This window comes from Ranitomeya variabilis, chromosome 6 (genome assembly GCF_051348905.1).
Source record: "Ranitomeya variabilis isolate aRanVar5 chromosome 6, aRanVar5.hap1, whole genome shotgun sequence".
In the NCBI taxonomy this organism is placed as follows: Eukaryota; Metazoa; Chordata; class Amphibia; order Anura; family Dendrobatidae; genus Ranitomeya; species Ranitomeya variabilis.
In genome coordinates this window covers 177,199,518-177,222,074 of record NC_135237.1, presented here as the reverse complement: position 1 = coordinate 177,222,074, position 22,557 = coordinate 177,199,518, and the positions used below count along the sequence as shown (strand labels likewise).

The window sequence follows — 22,557 nt, the reverse complement described above, 5'->3', positions numbered from 1 at the left end:
GTTTGTGTGATATCACCCTAATGGCAAAATATGGATAGGAAATATTTGTTTTCACAGGACCAACAGTATGTATATATTGCAGGTTCATAGATGATTTTGCTGAGAGGTAAAAATAATGTTTCAATCAGCAATATACTCTTCCTACATATTAATAGTGTTTCAATCAGCAATATACTCTTCCTACATATTAATAATGTTTCAATCAGCAATATACTCTTCCTACATATTATTCAGATTTTAGCAGTGGAGCTTGAGGCACATTTTATTTATACCAGATATTTCATGGCATTACTATATTAAGTTTGATTCATCTTTCACTCATCATTCATTTTTCCTACTGTACAGTTCATAGCTTGTCTTCATTGAGAGGAGCCTTACAATAAATTGTAAGAGTCTCAGCAATGGAACAAAATGTACGTACTCTTTTCGCTTGTTTTCTTGTCTCTTGCTCCATTGGTTCATAATAGATGATTGACAAAACATAAAACTATAAAAAAGATTATCCAAGAATTATTCATTGGAGGAAGAGAGGTCGAGAGGTACCAGTCCTTTGAATCCTTAGCTCACATTTCTGAAAGCTGTTTGGTGCAAAATGTATTTTTTTCTAAGTGATTCCACTAGAATTTTTTTTTAAATAGCTGCAAATGTAAAGGGATAATGAGGTGTAATATATTGTGTAATCAATCAAAAGTCAAAAAGTACTTACAATGGGGTCCAACTTTATACAGTGTTGAAAGTGGAATAACAAGATAACAGCTGTCCCTTCATTTTAATAATTGTTGGGGGGTTATTATATATACCTAAGAATCAGTAACTGATTTACTATCTTACTGATATGCCATTGCATGCTGTGAAGGGATTCTCGTAATTTTTTTCTAATTGGATACTAGCCCTACGTGAAATTCACATAAAATATTGCAAAGTTCAAAACAAAAAACTTGAAGATAAACTTAATGTTAAAGAAATCTAAATCATGATATTACCTTATAGTATTCCATCACATCATTATATTAGTAAAACAGGCTTACTGTCTGCACACATATCTGCCAGAATAAAATCATATTAGACTCTTTGAATTCATACACATTGGAAATGAAAGAATTGAAATGAACATGTTTTATCTGTTATGTAGCAATACAGTATAACATATGATCTGCTGAATTGCATTTTATGTGTATTGCAAGCATCATCTGCACAGTGGGAGCATGTGGCTATCTTTTTTTTTTCATTACAGAGCATTGTCTGTCAATACTGATGAGTACAGCTTGAAGAGGGGCTTCTGTTGCTGTACAAATGAAGCTGTTCTCCAGCTCTGTGCTTCAGTTAGCCAGTAGTAGAGCAGAGAGGCTGTGTTCACGTTTGTGCTTTTCAGTTTTCTGCATCTGATTCACTCCAAAGACAAGCTGTGGTTAGCTGCTGCAAAGCCAGATCCTACAATGCAAGTTAGTTTTACTGAACCAAGTGTTGATTCAAATGGCAGCACGGGAAGACTGAATTTCATTATTGCAACTTGCTCATCAACAATATCTTCTACAGATGCGGGGGATGATGACTGGCAATCCTTTTACACCTCCTTTAAGGTAATACATTTTTCAATTTCTGTTTGCTTGATACTTTGAGCCGAGAGTGATTTCTTTTAGGAATTGCTCATTAATTAGGTATTTAGGATATTTACCTGATCAAATATCCAATAATTCTCTAGCATCTTAGATGTTCAGATTTACTTAATTACTTTATTATGTATTACAAAAATGAATAGATAAAAATATCAAGAATATCTGTTTTGATATAACCAAGGTATTAAGGAAAAACAATAGTAGTGCATATTCTTGTAAATCAAAAAGTAAAATATCCAAAAATAAATACTATTATGTAAAAAGTTAAAGCAGAGTTTAAATAAATTGTTCATGCAAAGATTATTTTTTTCCAGAAACATAAATTTATATTTTACGTTTCCCTTCAACTATACTACATTCAAGTTCAAAAACTACTGATGCTTTTTTTCCCTTTGGAAAAGTTGATTTAAAGTATATGGTGACCATTATCAAGAGGAAGCTGTAGAAAATTCATTATCACACTTATGTGCTTAGCTCATTATTTGGGTCAGTCTACTTTAACACAGAATCTGAAGTCTACTGTCTTTTTACCATGTGTATCAGTAAAGCTTCAGGTAATTAAAATTAATTCTCAATTTCATGTTCCTAAATTAAGGCCAAAAGAGTATCCATTTTACTCTATATGGCCGTTGAATAATACAGAGCAAATGTTTTAGGCAGGTGTGAAAAAATTCTGTTAAAATTTGAAGTGTTGATAATAGTATTTTTATATTAAAAAAATGCAACGTGAATGAACAAAAGAGGAATCTAAATCAAATCAGTACTTTGGATTCAAAGCTGCATCAAAGCATCAATTATTTTGAGTATGCCTGCACCCAGTTTTCAAAGGAACTCGGCAGTGAAGTTGCTCTAAACATCTTAGAGCGTTAACCACAGATCTTCTATGGCTGCAGACTTGGGCTAATAATTCCATGTCATATAATTTCAGGACTACTTGTTCTCCTTTACGAAAATATTTTTAATGATATTGGCTGTATGTTTATGGTTTTCGTACTGCTGCAGAATAAATTTGGAAATGGTAGTGCATGATGGATAACTATCTGCCTACATTTCTCAACATTGAGAACACCATCTTGACCAAATCCTACAATGCATTTTCTGACATGCAGCTCCAAACTTTCAAGGAACCTCCACACTGCGTCATTATTATATTGATATTTTCATGCATAGTTCGGTCACCACAAAATGGTTTTTGGTTAAATTTTTTCCACCAAGAACATTTTTGGCCAGAGCTCTCTGTACAGTAGCGGAGTTGAGTTTGGTCTCATTGGTTTCTGTCAGTTCTGAACTTATGGCACTGTTGGTTATCAGATTTCAAAGGAAATTAACCATGATTTAACTTTAGTCTGCTGCACTAAGTTTCTTTGGCTGATCATTGCATCTTCGGTCCTCTATGTAGCTCATTTTTTTTTATCATTCTCTATGTTGAGCAATACAAGGAAATAACTACAGGGTGGGCCATGTATATGGATACTCCTAAATAAAAAGGGAATGCATTGTTGGTGATATTAACTTCCTGTTTTGTGGCACATAAGTATATAGGAGGGGGAAAAATATTCAAGATGGGTGGTGACCATGGTGGCCATTTTGAAGTTGGCCATTTTGGATCCAACTTTATTTTTTCCAATGTGAAGAGGGTAATGTGAAACATCAAACTTATTGAGAATTTCACAAGAAAAACAATGGTGTGCTTGGTTTTAACATAACTTTATTCTTTCATGAGTTATTTACAAGTTTATCTTTGTTTACAGCCATTGTGAATGTGTAATTTTAATGCATTGGGAAAGTGAGGGGAGAGGGAGGGAGAGGGGAGAAAGGGGAAAGGAAAATATGGAAAAACAGTGAAGAAAGCATTAACAAAATTTAAGTCTTCAAATATTTACTTTAGAGTAATCCATTATCCCAAATATTATCAAAAATCCTCCTATCAAGTAGAAATCATTGATGGAGACTGAAAACATCTCTTGAATGAAATTATGTCCCACACTGGTTGTATTAGTGAAGGAACTAATTTCCCTTATGCAGGAATTAAAACTCAGAAGTCCAGTGATCATCTTTGACTTTAAGAATTTTTTTCACAAATTTGTTTTGATCTCACCCAAATCTCCACAAGACATCTGTCTTTTTCTGCTCCAGAGTACAATGGTAAAGAGGTACAGATATGTCCATGTAGATTTATGTAGATTTATGGATGTCAAAGTTCAAAGGTAGGTCAAAGAAGTTCTCTTAAATGGTTCTTTTTCCCACATGTTATTAGAGATGTTTTCAACAAAATCAAAGTTATTAGTGTTCATTATTCGGATGGTTATCTTTTCAGATTGTCCATCCTCCACTCGAACTCCCACAGCATCGCACATCTCCAGCTTCTAGAATCAATGGCGGAAACATCAACCCACACAAAGCGTGCTCAGGAAATCTCGAGTAACGAGTATATTCACTCAGTCATCACTACTAGACATACCTATATTTCTAATCCTAGAAATCTATTATGTTATAGATGCACTTAGCACTTTAATTTAACTATATAGACCACCTCCCTGTACGCATAGCAATGGCACGACCCATTCTAAGATAACTCTCTGACTGCACTTATAAGTATATTATATATTATTTACCTTGAATCACATTAGATTGTAAATTGTTCACAAGATGTTGTCATCATGAAATGTAATCCCAGTGCCAGATCACTTCTCTTTTTGTTTTGTAGCTTGAATTTTATGATCCTTTTAAAATAATCATAATAAAGATTTAATTTTTGATTTTTAACCCTAATTTGCAATTTAGCCGCCTCCTCCTAATGCTATTTACCTGAGGTTGTGTGTTATATATACTGATTGGTGGACTTGTTGCCAAAAAACCCCTATGAGATTGTATTAACATATAAAGAAAATAACTATCCATCATGTAATACTTTTAGGGAGGCATCCAATTGACTCTAAATTAATTCTGCTGCAGACCAATAACTCTAAACATATAGCCAATGTCATTAAGAACTATTTTCAGCATAAAGAGAAACAAGGAATCCTGAAAGTGGTGATATGGCCCCTAATCTCATCCACAGAACATCTGTGGTTACGTCTTCAAAATGTTTGGAACAAACTCCCTCCCAAGTTCCTTCAAAATCTGTATGGAAGTGTACCTACAAAAAATGATGCATTCTCTTTCATTTTTTGTTAATTAATTGAAATAAACAATTAACACTTCTATTTTTGAAAGCTTTCTTACTTTGCAGCATTCTTTACATAACTACCTAAAACTTGTTCACAGTAATGTTTGTAAGAGTTTATATTTTTTTTTATAAAAAGCAAAATACTGCTGTATACAATTAGAGTATCAGACAGCAAAAAAAGAGGTACACCGGCCTACAAAATTCGGCTGTATACAAATAGAGTATCAGACAGCAAAAAAAAAGAGGTGCACCGGCCTACAATGCACAAACTTGGAGCACACGGATATATGAGGGCTGTCAGGGAAATACCACACTGTAAAATATGTGGCCGGTATTTTTTCTAAGGCCGGAGTCACACTACAGCAAGATGCGGCCCAGTCTCGCAGGTTAAAACAAGCTCTGGCACTGGCACTCCGGAGCAGAGCGTGCAGCTCCATGTATTGCTATGCGGCCGCACGCTGTGCTCCAGAGTGCTGGTGCCAGAGCTGGGTTTTAATCTGCGAGACTCGGCCGTATCTCACTGTGTGTGATCCCGGCCTAAAAAGCAAAATACTGCTCTATACAATTAGGGTATCAGACAGCAAAAAAAGAGGTACACCGGCCTACAATGCACAAACTTGGAGAACGCAGATATATTAGGGCTGTCACGGAAATACCACACTGGCAAATATGTGGCCTTTTTGCAATTTTGGAAGCTAAATAGTGCTGTATAGAAATAGAGTCTCAGACAGCAAAAAAAGGGGTCCACCGGCCAACAATGCCCAAAGTTGGAGCACGCAGATATATGAGGCCTTTTTTGGTGAATTATAAACACACAAAAAAAGGGGGCACAAGGGTAGCACACGCAACTATGCCACGTATATCTGAAAAACTAGGATTTTTCAACAGGCCTCAGTCTGACAAAAACGACTGCACATTTTTGTTTTTTGGGGGTGATATTTTGGAAAGAAAAAAACAAGGTATATAGTAACGAAGCTGTAGCTGCAGCAGCAGACAGTTATGGGGCTTTGGGAGGGATGCATTGGGAGCAATGGATGCACATACAGTGCCTGCAGGCCTTGCACTGATGTGGATATGCTGTGCCCTGCCTGACTAGCGCTGCAATATCGAAACCCATGAATTAGCCGTAAAAAGGACTGTTGGTTTCTCAGGAGTTGTGGATGTAAAAGTTGCAGACCTACACTACCTCTAAAAACCACGATTCTGACCCTATTTTGGCACCAGCTCTCCCTACTCTTGCTGAAACAGGAACAGAATGCGGCGAGCAGGGCAACGCCAGGTCTCTTATACTCGGGATGATGCTGTGCGGCCAAGCCAATCACTGCACGACCACAACAAACATGGCTGCGGCGTTTCATGGCCTGGCAGACAATCCCGGCACCATGATTGGGTCTCTAAAGTCTGCCAACAATGCTGGGTGGAGACACCAGTTACCACCTAATAATCCCAGAAATGCTCGCTGATCGTCAAGTACACCATGCATAGTGATACTCGGGCGAGTAACGAGTAGTGGTGAGCACGTTCGCTCATCACTAATGACCACCGGAGATTACTCGGTCTTCGGCGGTCACGTGCACAGCAGTTCTCACGATCAGCTGATCAACTGACCATGAGAACTTGGCTAGTGACCGGAGATAACCCCAGCGGTTACATGCATAGTAGTTCTCACCGTCAGCTGATCTCATCGCACTGCAGTGGACACAAATAGGGTTGAACGAAACGGGTCGTGCATTTTCATAAGTCGCCGACTTTTGGCAAAGTCGGCGTCTCATGAAACCCGACCCGATCCCTGTGCGGGGTCGACCATGCGGTACGCGATCTTGGCGGCAAAGTCGCGTTTCGTATGACGCGTTTAGCGCCATTTTTTCAGCCAATGAATGAGTGTGGGCAGAGTGATGACATAGGTATTAGGGGAGTGAACGCCTATCATCATGTTATCGCTTGTGCGCAGTAGGGATTTGGAATGTGCAATACGAAATTTTCTGTGCTGGGACGGAGGGGAGAGAGAGAGAGAGAGAGAAAGAGAGAGAGAGAGAGAGAGAGAAAAAAAAAATAATTAAATTCCTTCATTGGGTTTCGTGTTTCGGCCGAAACCCGACTTTTCACGGTGGTCGGCCGATTTCACTCGACTCGACTTTTAAGACAGTCGGGTTTCACAAAACCCGACTCGACCCTAAAAAACTAAAGGTCGCTCAACCCTAGACACAAAGTTACGGCTGTGGCAGAAGGTAAGACATTATTTAACCCCTTCCCGACATGTGACGGTATAGTACTTTGATGTGCGCTCCGGCGGTGAGCGCACATCAAAGCCGGGACATGTCAGCTGTTTTGAACAGCTGACATGTGCCCGCAATAGGCGCGAGCAGAATCGCGATCTGCGCGTGCCTATTAACTAGTTAAATGCCGCTGTCAAACGCAGACAGCGGCATTTAACTACCGCATCCGGCCGTGCGGCCGGATATGAGCGCATCGCCGACCCCCGTCACATGATCGGGGGTCGGCGATGCTCCTCCATTGTAACCATAGAGGTCCTTGAGACCTCTATGGTTACTGATTGCCGGTGGCTGTGAGCGCTTCCCTGTGGGCGGCGCTCACAGCACACCTGCAAATCTGCTGTGTAGCAGCGATCTTATGATCACTGCTGCATAGCAGAGCCGATCGGGCTGTGCCTGCTTCTAGCCTCCCATGGAGGCTATAGAAGCATGGCAAAAGTGAAAAAAAAAAGTTTTTAAAAATGTGAAAAAAATAAAAAAAATATAAAAGTTTAAATCACCCCCCTTTCGCCCCAATCAAAATAAATCAATAAAAAAAAACCCAACCTACACATATTTGGTATCGCCGCGTTCAGAATCGCCCGATCTATCAATAAAAAAAGCATTAACCTGATCGCTAAATGGCGTAATGAGAACAAAATTCGAAACGCCAGATTTACGTTTTTTTGGTCGCCACGACATTGCATTAAAATGCAATAACGGGTGATCAAAAGAACGTATCTACACCAAAATGCTATCGTTAAAAACGCCAGCTCGGCACGCAAAAAATAAGCCCTCACCTGACCCCAGATCACGAAAAATGGAGACGCTACGAGTATCGGAAAATGGCGCAATTTTGTTTTGTTTTGTTTTTTGCAAAGTTTGGAATTTTTTTTCACCACTTAGGTGAAAAATAACCTAGTCATGTTAGGTGTCTATGAACTCGTAGTGACCTGGAGAATCATAATGGCAGGTCAGTTTTATCATTTAGTGAACCTAGCAAAATAGGCAAGCAAAAAACCAGTGTGGGATTGCACTTTTTTTGCAATTTCACTGCACTTGGAATTTTTTTCCCGTTTTCTAGTACACGACATGCTAAAACCAATTATGTCGTTCAAAAGTACAACTCGTCCCGCAAAAAATAAGCCCTCACATGGCCAAATTGACAGAAAAATAAAAAAGTTATGGCTCTGGGAAGGAGGGGAGCGAAAAACGAAAACGGAAAAACGGAAAAAGCTCCGGGGGTGAAGGGGTTAAATTAGTTCACATGCTTAGTAAGCTGCGTTTTCGTACTTAATACGCATGTGACTATAAAAATAATGAAGTTTTACCACATCTAATGATATAATGATAGTCTATGGGAAATTTATGTTGCAAAGACTGAGCATCTCCGACACATAAATAGACATGATAAGGTCTGGAAAGACGTGCTGCATGTCCATTTAAGCAGGGAGCAACTGGTGTCTTTTAACGCATAGTGGAGATGGGATTTCTTGAAATCCCATCCACTATGCTGTAACACCTCACGGTTGCGGGTTTGACCCTGTGGATGAACGCAGCGTCAAACCCGCAGTGTTTTCTGACTGTGGAAACATAACCTAAAACAAAACAGCCACTTTACTGTCCATGTGATCTTATCCTATTTGGCTAGATGTAAACAGTTGAGAAGTGGTAGTAACCAGCAGTCTGCTGTTCAGACTTTTTAGGCTATTTGAACTATATTAACAGTCCAAAAATTATCCTTTTTCGTGGGTAGATGCCTTTCTGGTTACAAAGGTGGTGAAAATGAAAGAAATTGTGGTTGTTTTTACATAGGGAATGCAAAATCCAGACTTCTTTGGAGAGTATCAAGAGCTTAGTTCTTGCTAAATGAAGCAGTGATAGTTTTTACACAAGCTATCAAAAAATTATTCATTATTTTAGGGAGATGTTAGAGGTTTCTTTTTCGAATGTGAAAAAGTTATCAACTTGAAGTGAAAAAATACCATTTTTTTTTTGGTACATGCAACAGGTTTGCTAATCACAAAATGATTTATTGCAAAGGCTTTTGTTTCAAACTGTTTAAAAATTATCAACTTTTTAGGAAGCAATAATAGGCTAGCTGTTTTCGAAGTGAGGAAGCAAAGACTTGTGTCACCAAATATTCCAAAAGTCAGCCCCACTTTGTGGTCGGTTTCATGTTTCTATACTCTCAAGATAGCACATTTTCCATAAACAGTAATGCATTGCACTATAAGGTTAAGTGCACATGTTGCATAAAATTCTGAACCATTTTTCCATCTCTTTGCAGGAAAAACGTAGCTGAAAAAAAGCATGTTCTTGATGCATTGTTGATACGTTTTTGCCCAGCTTTTAGGAAAAATACAAAATGTGTGCACGATACTTTAGGTTTCTCATTCACTTTGCTGGCATCAGGATTTCTTCAAGTTTTGCTAGCAAATCTGCAAAATGTGAACAAGCCCTTAATTGTAATGAGCAGCCAGGATAAATGTGGCTGGTGTATCTATGCAGTGGCAATGGCAGCAAAAGAATATGTATAGTAGACAACTAAGACAGGATAGTTAAGGAGAAGTGTGGATGCGTAGGGAAAACGACTGCCGCCCCAGCAGCAGCAGTACATTTGATCCCTATACGCTGACAAGTAAAAGGATAACAATGTTTTGAAATTTTGACTTTCAGACTTTATATATATATATATATATATATATATATATATATATATATATATATATATATATATATATATATATATATATATATATATATATGAGACCACCATAATTTCATAGATAATCTTGGCTATTGCATACATACATTTGACTTGCAACTATTTAGCATATGATTATATATGCAGATTCTTGTCATGTCAGACAGATATGGAGCCTGAAAGTCAAAAGTTCAAAACATTGTTATTCCTTTGCTCATTAATATAAAACACAGTGGACAGATAGGAAATCTGTGGCTGACTTGACTTTGCAGCAGCAGTGACAGCGGCAGAAGCCGTATGGTAGAGAAATAGGATGAGGAAGTCTAGAGGATGAGTGGCAGATGAAGGCCAGCATTGGTAGCAAGAGTATGGTCTAAAACTTCAAAACACAGTGGGCAGACAGGAAGTGTGGCTGTCGTGGATGTGCAGAGGCAGTGGAAGACATTACATGGTAGAAAAAAAGGACAAGGCAGGTCAGGAGATGTTTGGCAGTGTGGGAACAGCAATGTCAGCCCTGGAAGCAGCAGCAAGGTTGAGTGCTATAATACACAGTGGCCAGACAGGAGATGTGTAGCTGATGTTGCTTTGCAATGTCAATGGCAGCAGCAAAATACATATGGAAGAGAATTGGTACGGAGCAGGCAAGGATATGTGTGGCAGCCCCAACAGCAGCAATTCTAAAGTATAGTTGACATGATGGACAGGGAGGTGATGCCCTGCTGAGTATGGGCTTTTGGCACTTGCAGGAACAGAACAGTGTTGAAGACAGACAAAGGACAGTCAGACAGGCAGGCAGATGATATAATTGAATTAATCATTGGCATCAGCTGTAGATGATCCATGCATGATTCATTTTGAGAAATGTTCAATTTATCACATTTGTGGTGAATCATTTGGTCTGCTAGAGTGTGACAAAATACCAACAACCATGGATAACCATAAAATACCAGGCAAGATTATACGGATAAAATATATGCCTTTATTAAATACAAAGAGCAACAGAGATACTAAATTAAAAACATGCACACGACATAGGACATATTAAAATATACAGTATATTTGAAAAATAGCATGATTAAATCCAGTGAAGAAGGTGGACAAGAAAAAATTATGTGTTTTAGACCAGAGTGGCAATATGGACAGCTGTAGAGCACCTCCCACAAAAAACAATAAATTGATAATTATTATAATCACATAGTAAAAAATTAATAATAGTGAAGGGGATAAAAAAATTTGCTACAAATGTGAGTAATAAAAGTGTAATAGTGTCACACTAAAAGGAGAAAAGGAGTCTCCATATAGGAACAAAGTGCATAGTGTCTATAAACAAACATATGGAAATGGGAGGTCTATACCTTTAAGGTCCAACAGGTTGCTATGGCGAGTGCACCCCGAAGTGCATTTCGGAGGTGGCTTCCTTTGTCATGGGGTTGAGTGTGACAGAGTCAACAACTGCTCTGAAGACTCTCTCTGGTAATAGACTGGAGACTGGACCTAATAGTATGTATGTTTAGCAGGGATATCTCTGACGGCTAAAGTGCATCTTGCCATTGCAATGGCAGATAAAACATCAGGTCTATCATGTCACATATTTTGCAATGCTTACAGCTGATCTCAGCTACTTGTTGTAGCCCTAAAGTTTGCACAGGTGAGAGAGTGTTGTGCTTTCAGAGATCCCAGTGGGTTTTTTGATTAGTTCTACAGGCTATAGGCATTCGTCTGCTTATCAAAAGTTTTGTAGACGACACACAACTTAACTGATATTCAGCCAATTGTAGTATGGGTAAACCCGAATGATAACGTTCGGGGTCTGTTTCGAATGCCTAGTGTCTGTGCATGGACCCCAGGCATAGACTTCTCCAGGAAGTCCCTGTTACTCTACAGGTTCATTAGCCTGAACATTGAGTGTTTCTCACCATGTCAGAACATTGGGTGTTTCCCACGCTGTCAACTGTGTGACAGTGTGAGAAACACTGGCTCTGATTGGCGCTAAGTTCGTTACCATCGGTCAGAACTCAGCACTGACCAGAGGTAACCTTGTCACAGGCATCAGTTAAAAAAACATACTAATCTCATCAGCGGTACGCCTTCTCTTGCTGATAGCAGCGAGAGTAGGTGAGGCAGATGAGCGTTTTCATCAGACGACGCCTGTGCGATAAATAAATACATAAAAAATGGACGGAGGTTCCCCTCTATTGTTAATAACCAGGGCAGGTAAAGCTAAAAGCTGCAGGCTGCAGCCACCAGCTGTCAGCTTTATATGGGCTGGTTATCAAGATTAGAGGGGTCCCCACACTGTATTTTGCAATTATTTAAATTAAAAAAAATTAAAAAATGGTGTAGGGTCCAGCCAAGCTAAAGCACACAGCTGGGAGCTGGTATTCTTAGACTGGAAAGGGACCAAAGCCATGTTCCCCTGGTCATATGGAGGAAGGTGACCAGGGTGTGTACTTTCCTCCACCAACACATCTCAATTTTCCATTTCTGCTGAAGTGCTGGTTGGTGGGGAGACTGAGATGGTACCAGTTCTTGTGGATAGTGGAGCTGGAGTCAATCTGGCGGATTCTTGCTATGTTCAGACTCATGATCAGATTGGTAGGATGCTGGTGAGACCCATTTCTATTCATGAGATTTACTCTGTCCCTCTCAGCCAGAGGACTCTCACCCAAGTCGAAGATAATATTAACCTAAATTAATAAAAAACAACAACATAATCACGTTCCTCCATCATGTTCTCATACACTTTATGCAGTTAATAGCCTCTGTGTCTGTACTGTTACATACTTAGGCAGTTAACTGGTTCATGCAGCTTTACATGAACACCCGAGCCTTACACTATGGCTGGTCCAAATAACTAAAGCAATTGTTACCATCCACCTCTTGTGTCTCCCCTTTTCCTCATAGATTGTAAGCTTGCGAGCAGCAGGGCCCTCATTCCTCCTGGTATCTGTTTTGAACTGTGATTTCTGTTATGCTGTAATGTCTGTTGTCTGTATAAGTCCCCTCTATAAGTTGTAAAGCGCTGCGGAATATGTTGGCGCTATATAAATAAAATTATTATTATTATTATTATTATTATAACCTATGTGTAGGAACTCATTTTGAAGAGTCCCTGTTGTGCTACATCATGAAGGGTTCAAAAAACTGTGGGAGGAAGTGTCCTCGGACTTCTCTAGGGGTATGTGGGACTATGTATTAAATCTAATACAAAATCTATACTGGAGGTGGAGCTAGAAATTAAAACCTTGCAGAAGACCCTCACCACCAAATGAATCACTGAGGCAGTAGCAAAATTGGACAAAGAATTGGAGGGAGATTTTCTAAAAATGGGAAAAAGACATAGTATCTACTAAAACAAAGAAATATCAAAGAAATGTTTTGGATTTTAAGAACAATCATGTGTATAGATGGAAGAAAAAGCAGGGGCTGGGCCAACCCACTTCTAGGACATGTTGGAGCTCCTTCTCATCTGCCTCCTCCTTGATTTGAGTAAACCGGGATCACAGAAGGGTTAATACTACAATAAAAGAAAAATGACCCCACCCCAGTCCTTGGAAAAAAAGTCCAAAACAAATAATACCCTTGAGGTAATTAATCTCTCCACTCATGTCCTGACTAGGCCTCAATTTGAAGTATTGAGTTTTTTGTTGACTTTTGTGCCTACTAATAATTTTAATTTTTTCTCAGCAATGAAGGACATTCAGCTCTTTCTTAGGAAAGTGCTTTTGCGGAAGCTTCACGCAAGGTCGACCGAAAACATCACTTTGGATACACCCGCTGAACAGGAGGCTCTTTCCAATTTGGAGGAATTGGAAAGAGAAGATCTTCCAGGTCCAACAGGTACTTTTCCTACTTCTGTTGTTCCAAGGTCTACCACATTCCCTCCCTTTTCCTTGTGTCCATCAATAGAAATATTCAATAAATTAGTCCTTGATGATCTGAAATGATATCTAACAGGTATAAAGAGGACAATCTAACACGGGCACATGGGGTAGCCCTGAATGAGCTCAAAGCAATGAAAGATGTGGTAATTAAATCAGCAGATAAGGAGGGGAATGTGGTCATCTGGCTAACACATAAGTATGAGAAAGAGGCCTTGCGCCAACTAAGGGACCGGGAATCGTACTCCACTCTTCCCAATAATCCTACGAATAATTTTTCTTCACAGGAGCACAGGTTAACAGGTTAGGGGCTTATTTCAGCCGAGTCCCTGAACACACATAAATGACTACACTGGCGCATGCACGTACCAGATTCAATACTAGCGCATGGCTGTGTGTCATGAGAGCCTTAAATAGCTGCAGCAAGTACAGGACCTTCCTAAAAGGACCAATGAGAGGCGGCTACAGAGCCTGAGCACCTTCAGGACCTTCCTGGAGGACCAATGAATTTAGATGCAGTATCTGAACATGTGACCCTCAATCTCCACTGAGAGATCTTACTCTGGGCATGCTCAGAACGAGAAAAGCAGGACTTAGTCCCAGAAGCGTCTGCTCGCCACTGCCCAGCACTGACTACAATGGCAGAAGCTGGAAAAGCAGCAGTAACCCTTTGTACAGAGTCAGACTGAGCAAGACACTGAGACTGACATCTCCGCTGAGCAGGCTCCACTGCGGCAGGAGAAGAATGGGAGACTGCAGCGGAGATGGCCCAATATTCCCCCTGTGCAGAGGCAGGAACTCGACCCCTAACATTACCCCCCCCTAGGGCCCCCCCTGGGCCCCGCCACACTCGAAGGCAGCAATGAGCTGCGGAGCCTGAATGTGCTCAGCAGGCTCCCAGGCCCTGTCCTCAGGACTATAACCCTTCCAGTCCACCAAATAAAATTTTTTGCCACTTACCACCTTGCACCCCAAAATAGGGTTCACCTCGTAATCGTACGCAGATGAACCCGATGTCCAGGCAGATGACTCAGAAAACCGGGACATGTATGCAGGCTTAAGGAGGGACACATGAAAGGTGTCGGTGATACCTAGGCGTGGAGGAAGGGCCAGACTGTAGACCACCGGGTTAACCTGTTCGAGGACCTTGAAGGGACCCAAGTAGCGAGGTGCAAACTTAGTGGACACAACACGCAGCCTGATGTTACGGGCGGAGAGCCACACTAAGTCGCCTGGAGCAAAGGTCGGAGAAGGGCGCCGATGTGCATTGGCGGAGGACCTCATTCTCTCCTCGGAAGCCCGGATCGCATCCTGAGTGTGGTCCCAAATGTCTCATGCCTCGACTGCCCAGTCTTCCACCCTGGAGTCAGCAGAAGACACGGGCATAGGCACAGGAACCCGCGGATGCTGGCCATAATTAAGGAGAAAAGGAGTTTGACCGGTGGAGTCGGCAACAGCATTGTTAAGCGCAAACTCCGCCCATGGTAGCAAGGATGCCCAGTCATCCTGCTTGGCAGAGACAAAATGTCACAGATATGTGACCAGGGTCTGGTTGGCCCTCTCTACCAACCCATTCGTCTCGGGATGATATGCTGAGGAGAGATTCAACTCAATGCTGATTAGATGACAAAGCTCTCTCCAGAATTGAGACGCAAACTGGGGACCCCGGTCACTGACAATTTTGTCCGGCATACCGTGTACACGAAATATGTGTTTGATAAACAACGCCGCCAGAGCCCGTGCAGAAGGTAGCCGTGGAAGAGGCACCAAGTGCACCATTTTGGAAAAATGGTCGGTGATCACCCAAATAATGGTGCAGCTACGAGACTTGGGTAAGCCCACCACAAAATCCATCCCGACCATCTCCCAGGGCCTATCTACCACCAGCAGAGGGTAAAGCAACCCAGCTGGCCGTTGACGAGGAGACTTGTTCTTGGAGCAGGAGACTAATGCCCGAACATAATCTGCGACGTCACGGACCATATGAGGCCACCAATATGTCCTCGCCAGTAACTCAGATGTCCTTTTGGTCCCGAAATGTCCACCCACCGTAGACGAGTGAGCCCAAGAGAGAACCTCCGGACGCAAATTGGATGGTACAAAAGTCTTGCCCGGAGGCACAGACTCTAGCGAAACCGGGGCCACAGTTGTCAGGCCCTCGGAAGGGGCAATAAGCCGAGGCTCCTCTTCCTCCTCCTCAGATGATACCAAGGAGCGAGAGAGAGCATCGTCATGAATGTTGTTCTCCCCAGAAAGAAAATGGAGGGTGAAATTAAACCGAGAGAAGAACAAGGACCATCTGGCCTGGCGAGAATTTAGCTGCTGGGCGGTCTGTAAATAAACCAAATTCTTGTGGTCTGTGAATACTTGAAAGGGAAAGCGAGCCCCCTCCAAGAGATGTCTCCACTCAGAGAAAGCCAACTTCATGGCTAGCAACTCCTTGTCCCCGATGGAATAATTCCTCTCCGCTGGTGTGAAGGTCTTGGAGAAGAAGAAGCAAGGATGCTTACGACCTTGAGCATCCTTTTGGAAAAGGACTGCTCCAGCACCAATGGATGAGGCATCCACCTCCATGATAAATGGCTTATCTATATCGGGGAGATGTAGGATGGGAGCGCTAGCAAAATGCGACTTAATAGAAGAGAAGGCCTTGGAGACCTCTTCAGACCACAATTTGGGATTTGCTCCCTTCTTGGTGAGGGCTACCAAGGGAGCTACCAAACTGGAGAAGTGGGGAATGAACTGGCGATAGTAATTAATGAACCCCATAAAGCGCTGCACTGCTTTAAGAGAATGGGGTTCTTGCCAGTCCATCACAGCCTGTAGTTTGGCATGATCCATAGCCAATCCCTGGGTGGAGGTGATATAGCCCAGGAAAGGTAAAGACTCCTGCTCAAACATACACTTCTCCAACTTTTCATAGAGGGAATTTGCCCGCAAGAGGTCGAAGACTCTGCCAACATCTCTCCGGTGGGAGTCAATATCTGGAGAGTAGATGAGAATATCATCCAGATAGACAATGACCGAAGTGGAGAGCATATCCCGGAAGATATCGTTAATAGTGTTGAGCATTCCGATACCACAAGTATAGGGTATTTGCCGATATTTGCGGTATTGGAATTCCGATACCGAGTTCCGATATTTTTGCGATATCGGGAATCGGGATCGGGATGCATATTCATGTGTAAAATAAAGAATAAAAATAAAAAATGGGGATATACTCACTCTCTGATGCGCCCTGGTTGTAACCGCTACAACCGGCAGCCTCCGTTCCTAAGAATGAGCGAGTGAAGTACCTGCGATGACGTCGCGGTCTTGTGAATGGTCGCGTGAACGGTCACGCGACCAATCACAAGCCGCCACGTCATTGAAGGTCCTTCACTCGCTCATTCTTAGGAACGGAGGCTGTTGTGAATTAGACTCTTTGGCTCCCTCTTGTGGTTACTAGTGATATGACTCTGGGATTGTCTTTCCTCAGTTTGGCACCCACCTGGGTCGTTAGTCCAGGGGAGTTGCTATATAAGCTTCCTGGATCCTTAGTCCAGTGCCTGGCATCGTTGTAATCAGATCCTTTCTGTTTGCTCCTGTCTGCTGGTCCGGGTTCGTGCAAAATTAAGCTAAGTCCTGCTTCTTTGTTTTTTGGTTATTTGCTTGCTCTCATTTTTGTCCAGCTTGTACTAAATGTGATTCCTGACCTTGCTGGAAGCTCTAGGGGGCTGGTGTTCTCCCCCCGGGCCGTTAGACGGTTCGGGGGTTCTTGAATATCCAGCGTGGATATTTTGATAGGGTTTTTGCTGACCATATAAGTCATCTTACTATATTCTGCTATTAGCTAGTGGGCTAAATACCTAGCTCATTCTTACGTTTGTCTTTTCCTCTTACCTCACCGTTATTATTTGTTGGGGGCTTGTATCCAACTTTTGGGGTCTTTTCTCTGGAGGCAAGAAAGGTCTTTCTTTTCCCTTCTAGGGTTAGTTAGTTCTCCAGCTGGCGCGAGACGTCTAGAACCAACGTAGGCACGTTCCCCGGCTGCTGCTATTTGTGGTGCTAGGATTAGATATATGGTCAGCTCAGTTACCACTGCCCTATGAGCTGGTTTTTTGTGTTTGCAGACTTAGTAATTATTTCTGAGACCCTCTGCCATTGGGGTCATAACAGTATGCCAGGCCCACATTGAATGTTTAATGCATTGCTGAAGTGGGATTATAAGAAAGGAAATTCTGAGTTTTTTTTTTTTTTCCCTCTCTTCCTCCCCTTTACCTCTGAGTGGCTTGTGCTTGCTGCAGACATGAATGTCCAGACCTTGATTACAAGTGTAGACCAGCTTGCTGCTCGTGTGCAGGGCATACAAGATTTTGTTACCAGTAGTCCAATGTCTGAACCTAAAATACCTATTCCTGAACTGTTTTCTGGAGACCGATTTAAGTTTAGGAATTTCAGGAATAATTGTAAATTGTTTCTATCTCTGAGACCCCGTTCATCTGGAGATTCAGTTCAGCAAGTTAAAATTGTTATCTCTTTTTTACGGGGCGACCCTCAGGATTGGACTTTCTCGCTAGCGCCAGGAGATCCGGCATTGGCAAATATTGATGCGTTTTTTCTGGCGCTCGGATTGCTTTACGAGGAACCCAATCTTGAAGTTCAGGCAGAAAAAGCCTTGCTGGCTATTTCTCAGGGCCAGGATGAAGCTGAAGTGTATTGCCAAAAATTTCGGAAATGGTCCGTGCTTACTCAGTTGAATGAGTGTGCTCTGGCCGCAAATTTCAGAAATGGCCTTTCTGAAGCCATTAAGAATGTGATGGTGGGTTTCCCCATTCCTACAAGTCTGAATGATTCCATGGTGCTGGCTATTCAAATTGACCGGCGTTTGCGGGAGCGCAAAACCGCTAATCCTCTGGTGGTGTTGTCTGAACAAACACCTGATTTAATGCAATGTGATAGAATTCAGACTAGAAATGAGCGGAAAAATCATAGACGTCAGAATGGGTTGTGTTTTTACTGTGGTGATTCTACACATGTTATATCAGCATGCTCTAAACGCCTAACAAGGGTGGTTAGTCCTGTCGCCATTGGTAATTTGCAACCTAAATTTATTTTGTCTGTGACTTTAATTTGCTCATTGTCTTCTTACCCTGTTATGGCGTTTGTGGATTCAGGTGCTGCCCTGAGTCTTATGGATCTGTCATTTGCCAAGCGCTGTGGTTTTGTTCTTGAACCGTTGGTAAATCCTATTCCTCTTAGAGGTATTGATGCTACGCCATTGGCGGAAAAAAACCCGCAGTTTTGGACGCAGGTAACCATGTGCATGACTCCTGAACATCGGGAGGTGATTCGTTTTCTTGTTCTGCATAAAATGCATGATTTGGTCGTTTTGGGTCTGCCATGGTTACAGACCCACAATCCAGTCTTGGATTGGAAGGCAATGTCTGTGTCAAGTTGGGGCTGTCAGGGAATTCATGGTGATTCCCCGCCGGTGTCTATTGCTTCCTCTACTCCTTCGGAAGTTCCTGAGTATTTGTCTGATTATCAGGATGTATTCAGCGAGTCCAGGTCCAGTGCTCTGCCTCCTCATAGGGACTGTGACTGCGCCATAAATTTGATTCCAGGTAGTAAATTTCCTAAGGGAAGAATATTTAATCTGTCTGTACCTGAGCATACCGCAATGCGTTCGTATATCAAGGAGTCTCTGGAGAAGGGGCATATCCGTCCATCCTCTTCCCCTCTTGGTGCGGGATTCTTTTTTGTGGCCAAGAAGGATGGATCTTTGAGACCTTGTATTGACTATCGGCTTCTGAATAAAATCACTGTTAAATTTCAGTATCCTTTGCCTCTGTTGTCGGACTTGTTTGCCTGGATTATAGGTGCCAAGTGGTTCACCAAGATAGATCTTCGTGGTGCGTACAACCTTGTGCGCATTAAGCAAGGAGATGAATGGAAGACAGCATTTAATACGCCCGAAGGTCATTTTGAGTACTTGGTGATGCCTTTTGGGCTCTCTAATGCTCCCTCAGTGTTTCAGTCCTTTATGCATGATATTTTCCGGAAGTATCTGGATAAATTTATGATTGTTTATCTGGATGATATTCTGGTTTTCTCTGAAGATTGGGACTCACATGTGGAGCAGTTCAGGATGGTGTTTCAGGTTTTGCGTGAGAATGCTTTGTTTGTTAAGGGCTCAAAGTGTCTCTTTGGAGTACAGAAGGTTCCCTTTTTGGGTTTTATTTTTTCCCCTTCTGCGGTGGAGATGGACCCAGTCAAGGTCCGAGCTATTCATGATTGGACTCAACCCACGTCAGTTAAGAGTCTTCAGAAGTTCTTGGGTTTTGCTAACTTCTACCGTCGTTTTATCGCTAATTTTTCTAGCGTTGTTAAACCTTTGACGGATATGACCAAGAAAGGTTCTGATGTTGCTAACTGGGCTCCTGCAGCCGTGGAGGCGTTCCAAGAGTTGAAGCGCCGGTTTACTTCGGCGCCTGTTTTGTGCCAGCCTCATGTCTCACTTCCCTTTCAGGTCGAAGTGGATGCTTCTGAGATTGGGGCAGGGGCCGTTTTGTCGCAGAGAGGCCCTGGTTGCTCGGTAATGAGACCATGTGCTTTCTTCTCTAGGAAGTTTTCGCCTGCTGAGCGGAATTATGATGTTGGCAATCGGGAGTTGCTGGCCATGAAGTGGGCATTTGAGGAGTGGCGTCATTGGCTCGAGGGTGCTAAGCATCGTGTGGTGGTCTTGACTGATCACAAAAATTTGATGTATCTCGAGTCTGCTAAACGCCTGAATCCTAGACAGGCCCGCTGGTCATTGTTTTTCTCCCGTTTTGACTTTGTGGTCTCGTATTTACCAGGTTCAAAGAATGTGAAGGCTGATGCTCTTTCAAGGAGCTTTGTGCATGACTCTCCTGGAGTCGCAGAACCAGTTGGTATTCTTAAAGAGGGAGTTATCTTGTCGGCCATTTCTCCTGATTTGCGACGTGTGTTGCAGAGATTTCAGGCTGGTAGACCTGACTCTTGTCCACCTGACAGACTGTTTGTTCCTGATAAGTGGACCAGCAGAGTCATTTCCGAGGTTCATTCCTCGGTGTTGGCAGGGCATCCGGGAATTTTTGGCACCAGAGATCTGGTGGCTAGGTCCTTTTGGTGGCCTTCCTTGTCACGGGATGTGCGGTCATTTGTGCAGTCCTGTGGGACTTGTGCTCGAGCTAAGCCTTGCTGTTCTCGTGCCAGCGGGTTGCTCTTGCCCTTGCCTGTCCCGAAGAGGCCTTGGACACACATTTCCATGGATTTCATTTCAGATCTCCCGGTGTCTCAGGGCATGTCTGTCATCTGGGCGGTGTGTGATCGCTTTTCTAAAATGGTCCATTTGGTGCCTTTGCCTAAGCTGCCTTCCTCTTCCGATCTGGTTCCTGTGTTCTTTCAGAATGTGGTTCGTTTACATGGCATTCCTGAGAATATTGTGTCTGACAGAGGATCCCAGTTTGTTTTCAGGTTCTGGCGATCCTTTTGTGCTAGGATGGGCATTGATTTGTCGTTTTCGTCTGCCTTTCATCCTCAGACTAATGGACAAACGGAGCGAACTAATCAGACTCTGGAGGCTTATTTGAGGTGTTTTGTTTCGGCAGATCAGGATGATTGGGTGACCTTCTTGCTGTTGGCTGAGTTTGCCCTTAATAATCGGGCTAGTTCCGCTACTTTGGTTTCGCCATTTTTCTGCAACTCTGGTTTCCACCCTCGTTTTTCCTCGGGACATGTGGAGCCTTCTGACTGTCCTGGGGTAGATTCTGTGGTGGATAGGTTGCAGCATTTCTGGAATCATGTGGTGGACAACTTAAAGTTGTCACAGGAGAAGGCTCAGCGTTTTGCCAACCGCCGCCGCGGTGTGGGTCCCCGACTTCGTGTTGGGGATTTGGTATGGCTGTCTTCTCGATTTGTTCCTATGAAGGTCTCCTCTCCTAAATTTAAGCCTCGCTTCATCGGTCCTTACAAGATATTGGAAATCCTTAATCCTGTGTCCTTTCGCTTGGATCTTCCGGTGTCGTTTGCCATTCACAACGTGTTCCATAGGTCTTTGTTGCGGCGGTACGTTGTACCTGCGGTTCCTTCTGTTGAGCCTCCTGCTCCGGTGTTGGTTGAGGGCGAGTTGGAGTACGTGGTGGAGAAGATCTTGGATTCTCGTTTCTCCAGACGGAGGCTTCAGTATCTGGTCAAATGGAAGGGCTATGGTCAGGAGGATAATTCCTGGGTGGTTGCCTCTGATGTGCATGCGGCCGATTTAGTTTGTGCCTTTCACGCTGCTCATCCTGATCGCCCTGGTGGTCTTGGTGAGGGTTCGGTGACCCCTCCTTAAGGGGGGGGTACTGTTGTGAATTAGACTCTTTGGCTCCCTCTTGTGGTTACTAGTGATATGACTCTGGGATTGTCTTTCCTCAGTTTGGCACCCACCTGGGTCGTTAGTCCAGGGGAGTTGCTATATAAGCTTCCTGGATCCTTAGTCCAGTGCCTAGCATCGTTGTAATCAGATCCTTTCTGTTTGCTCCTGTCTGCTGGTCCGGGTTCGTGCAAAATTAAGCTAAGTCCTGCTTCTTTGTTTTTTGGTTATTTGCTTGCTCTCATTTTTGTCCATCTTGTACTAAATGTGATTCCTGACCTTGCTGGAAGCTCTAGGGGGCTGGTGTTCTCCCCCCGGGCCGTTAGACGGTTCGTGGGTTCTTGAATATCCAGCGTGGATATTTTGATAGGGTTTTTGCTGACCATATAAGTCATCTTACTATATTCTGCTATTAGCTAGTGGGCCTCTCTTTGCTAAATACCTAGCTCATTCTTACGTTTGTCTTTTCCTCTTACCTCACCGTTATTATTTGTTGGGGGCTTGTATCCAACTTTTGGGGTCTTTTCTCTGGAGGCAAGAAAGGTCTTTCTTTTCCCTTCTAGGGTTAGTTAG

At 42.7% G+C, this 22,557-nt stretch overlaps 1 protein-coding gene across 2 annotated transcripts in view; it reads left to right on the top strand.

Moving 5' to 3' along the window:
- The first annotated feature begins 1,284 nt into the window (after positions 1-1,284).
- Positions 1,285-22,557, top strand: part of NPSR1 (neuropeptide S receptor 1) — a 914,796-nt gene continuing 893,523 nt past the window's right edge. Inside the window, exon 1 of one of the 2 annotated variants that reach the window (XM_077267601.1) lies at positions 1,285-1,580. In XM_077267601.1, the coding sequence (XP_077123716.1) occupies positions 1,437-1,580 (144 nt within the window). In that variant the 5' untranslated portion in view covers positions 1,285-1,436. The remainder of the gene's footprint in view (positions 1,581-22,557) is intronic. The other variant, XM_077267602.1, reaches the window with a different exon arrangement.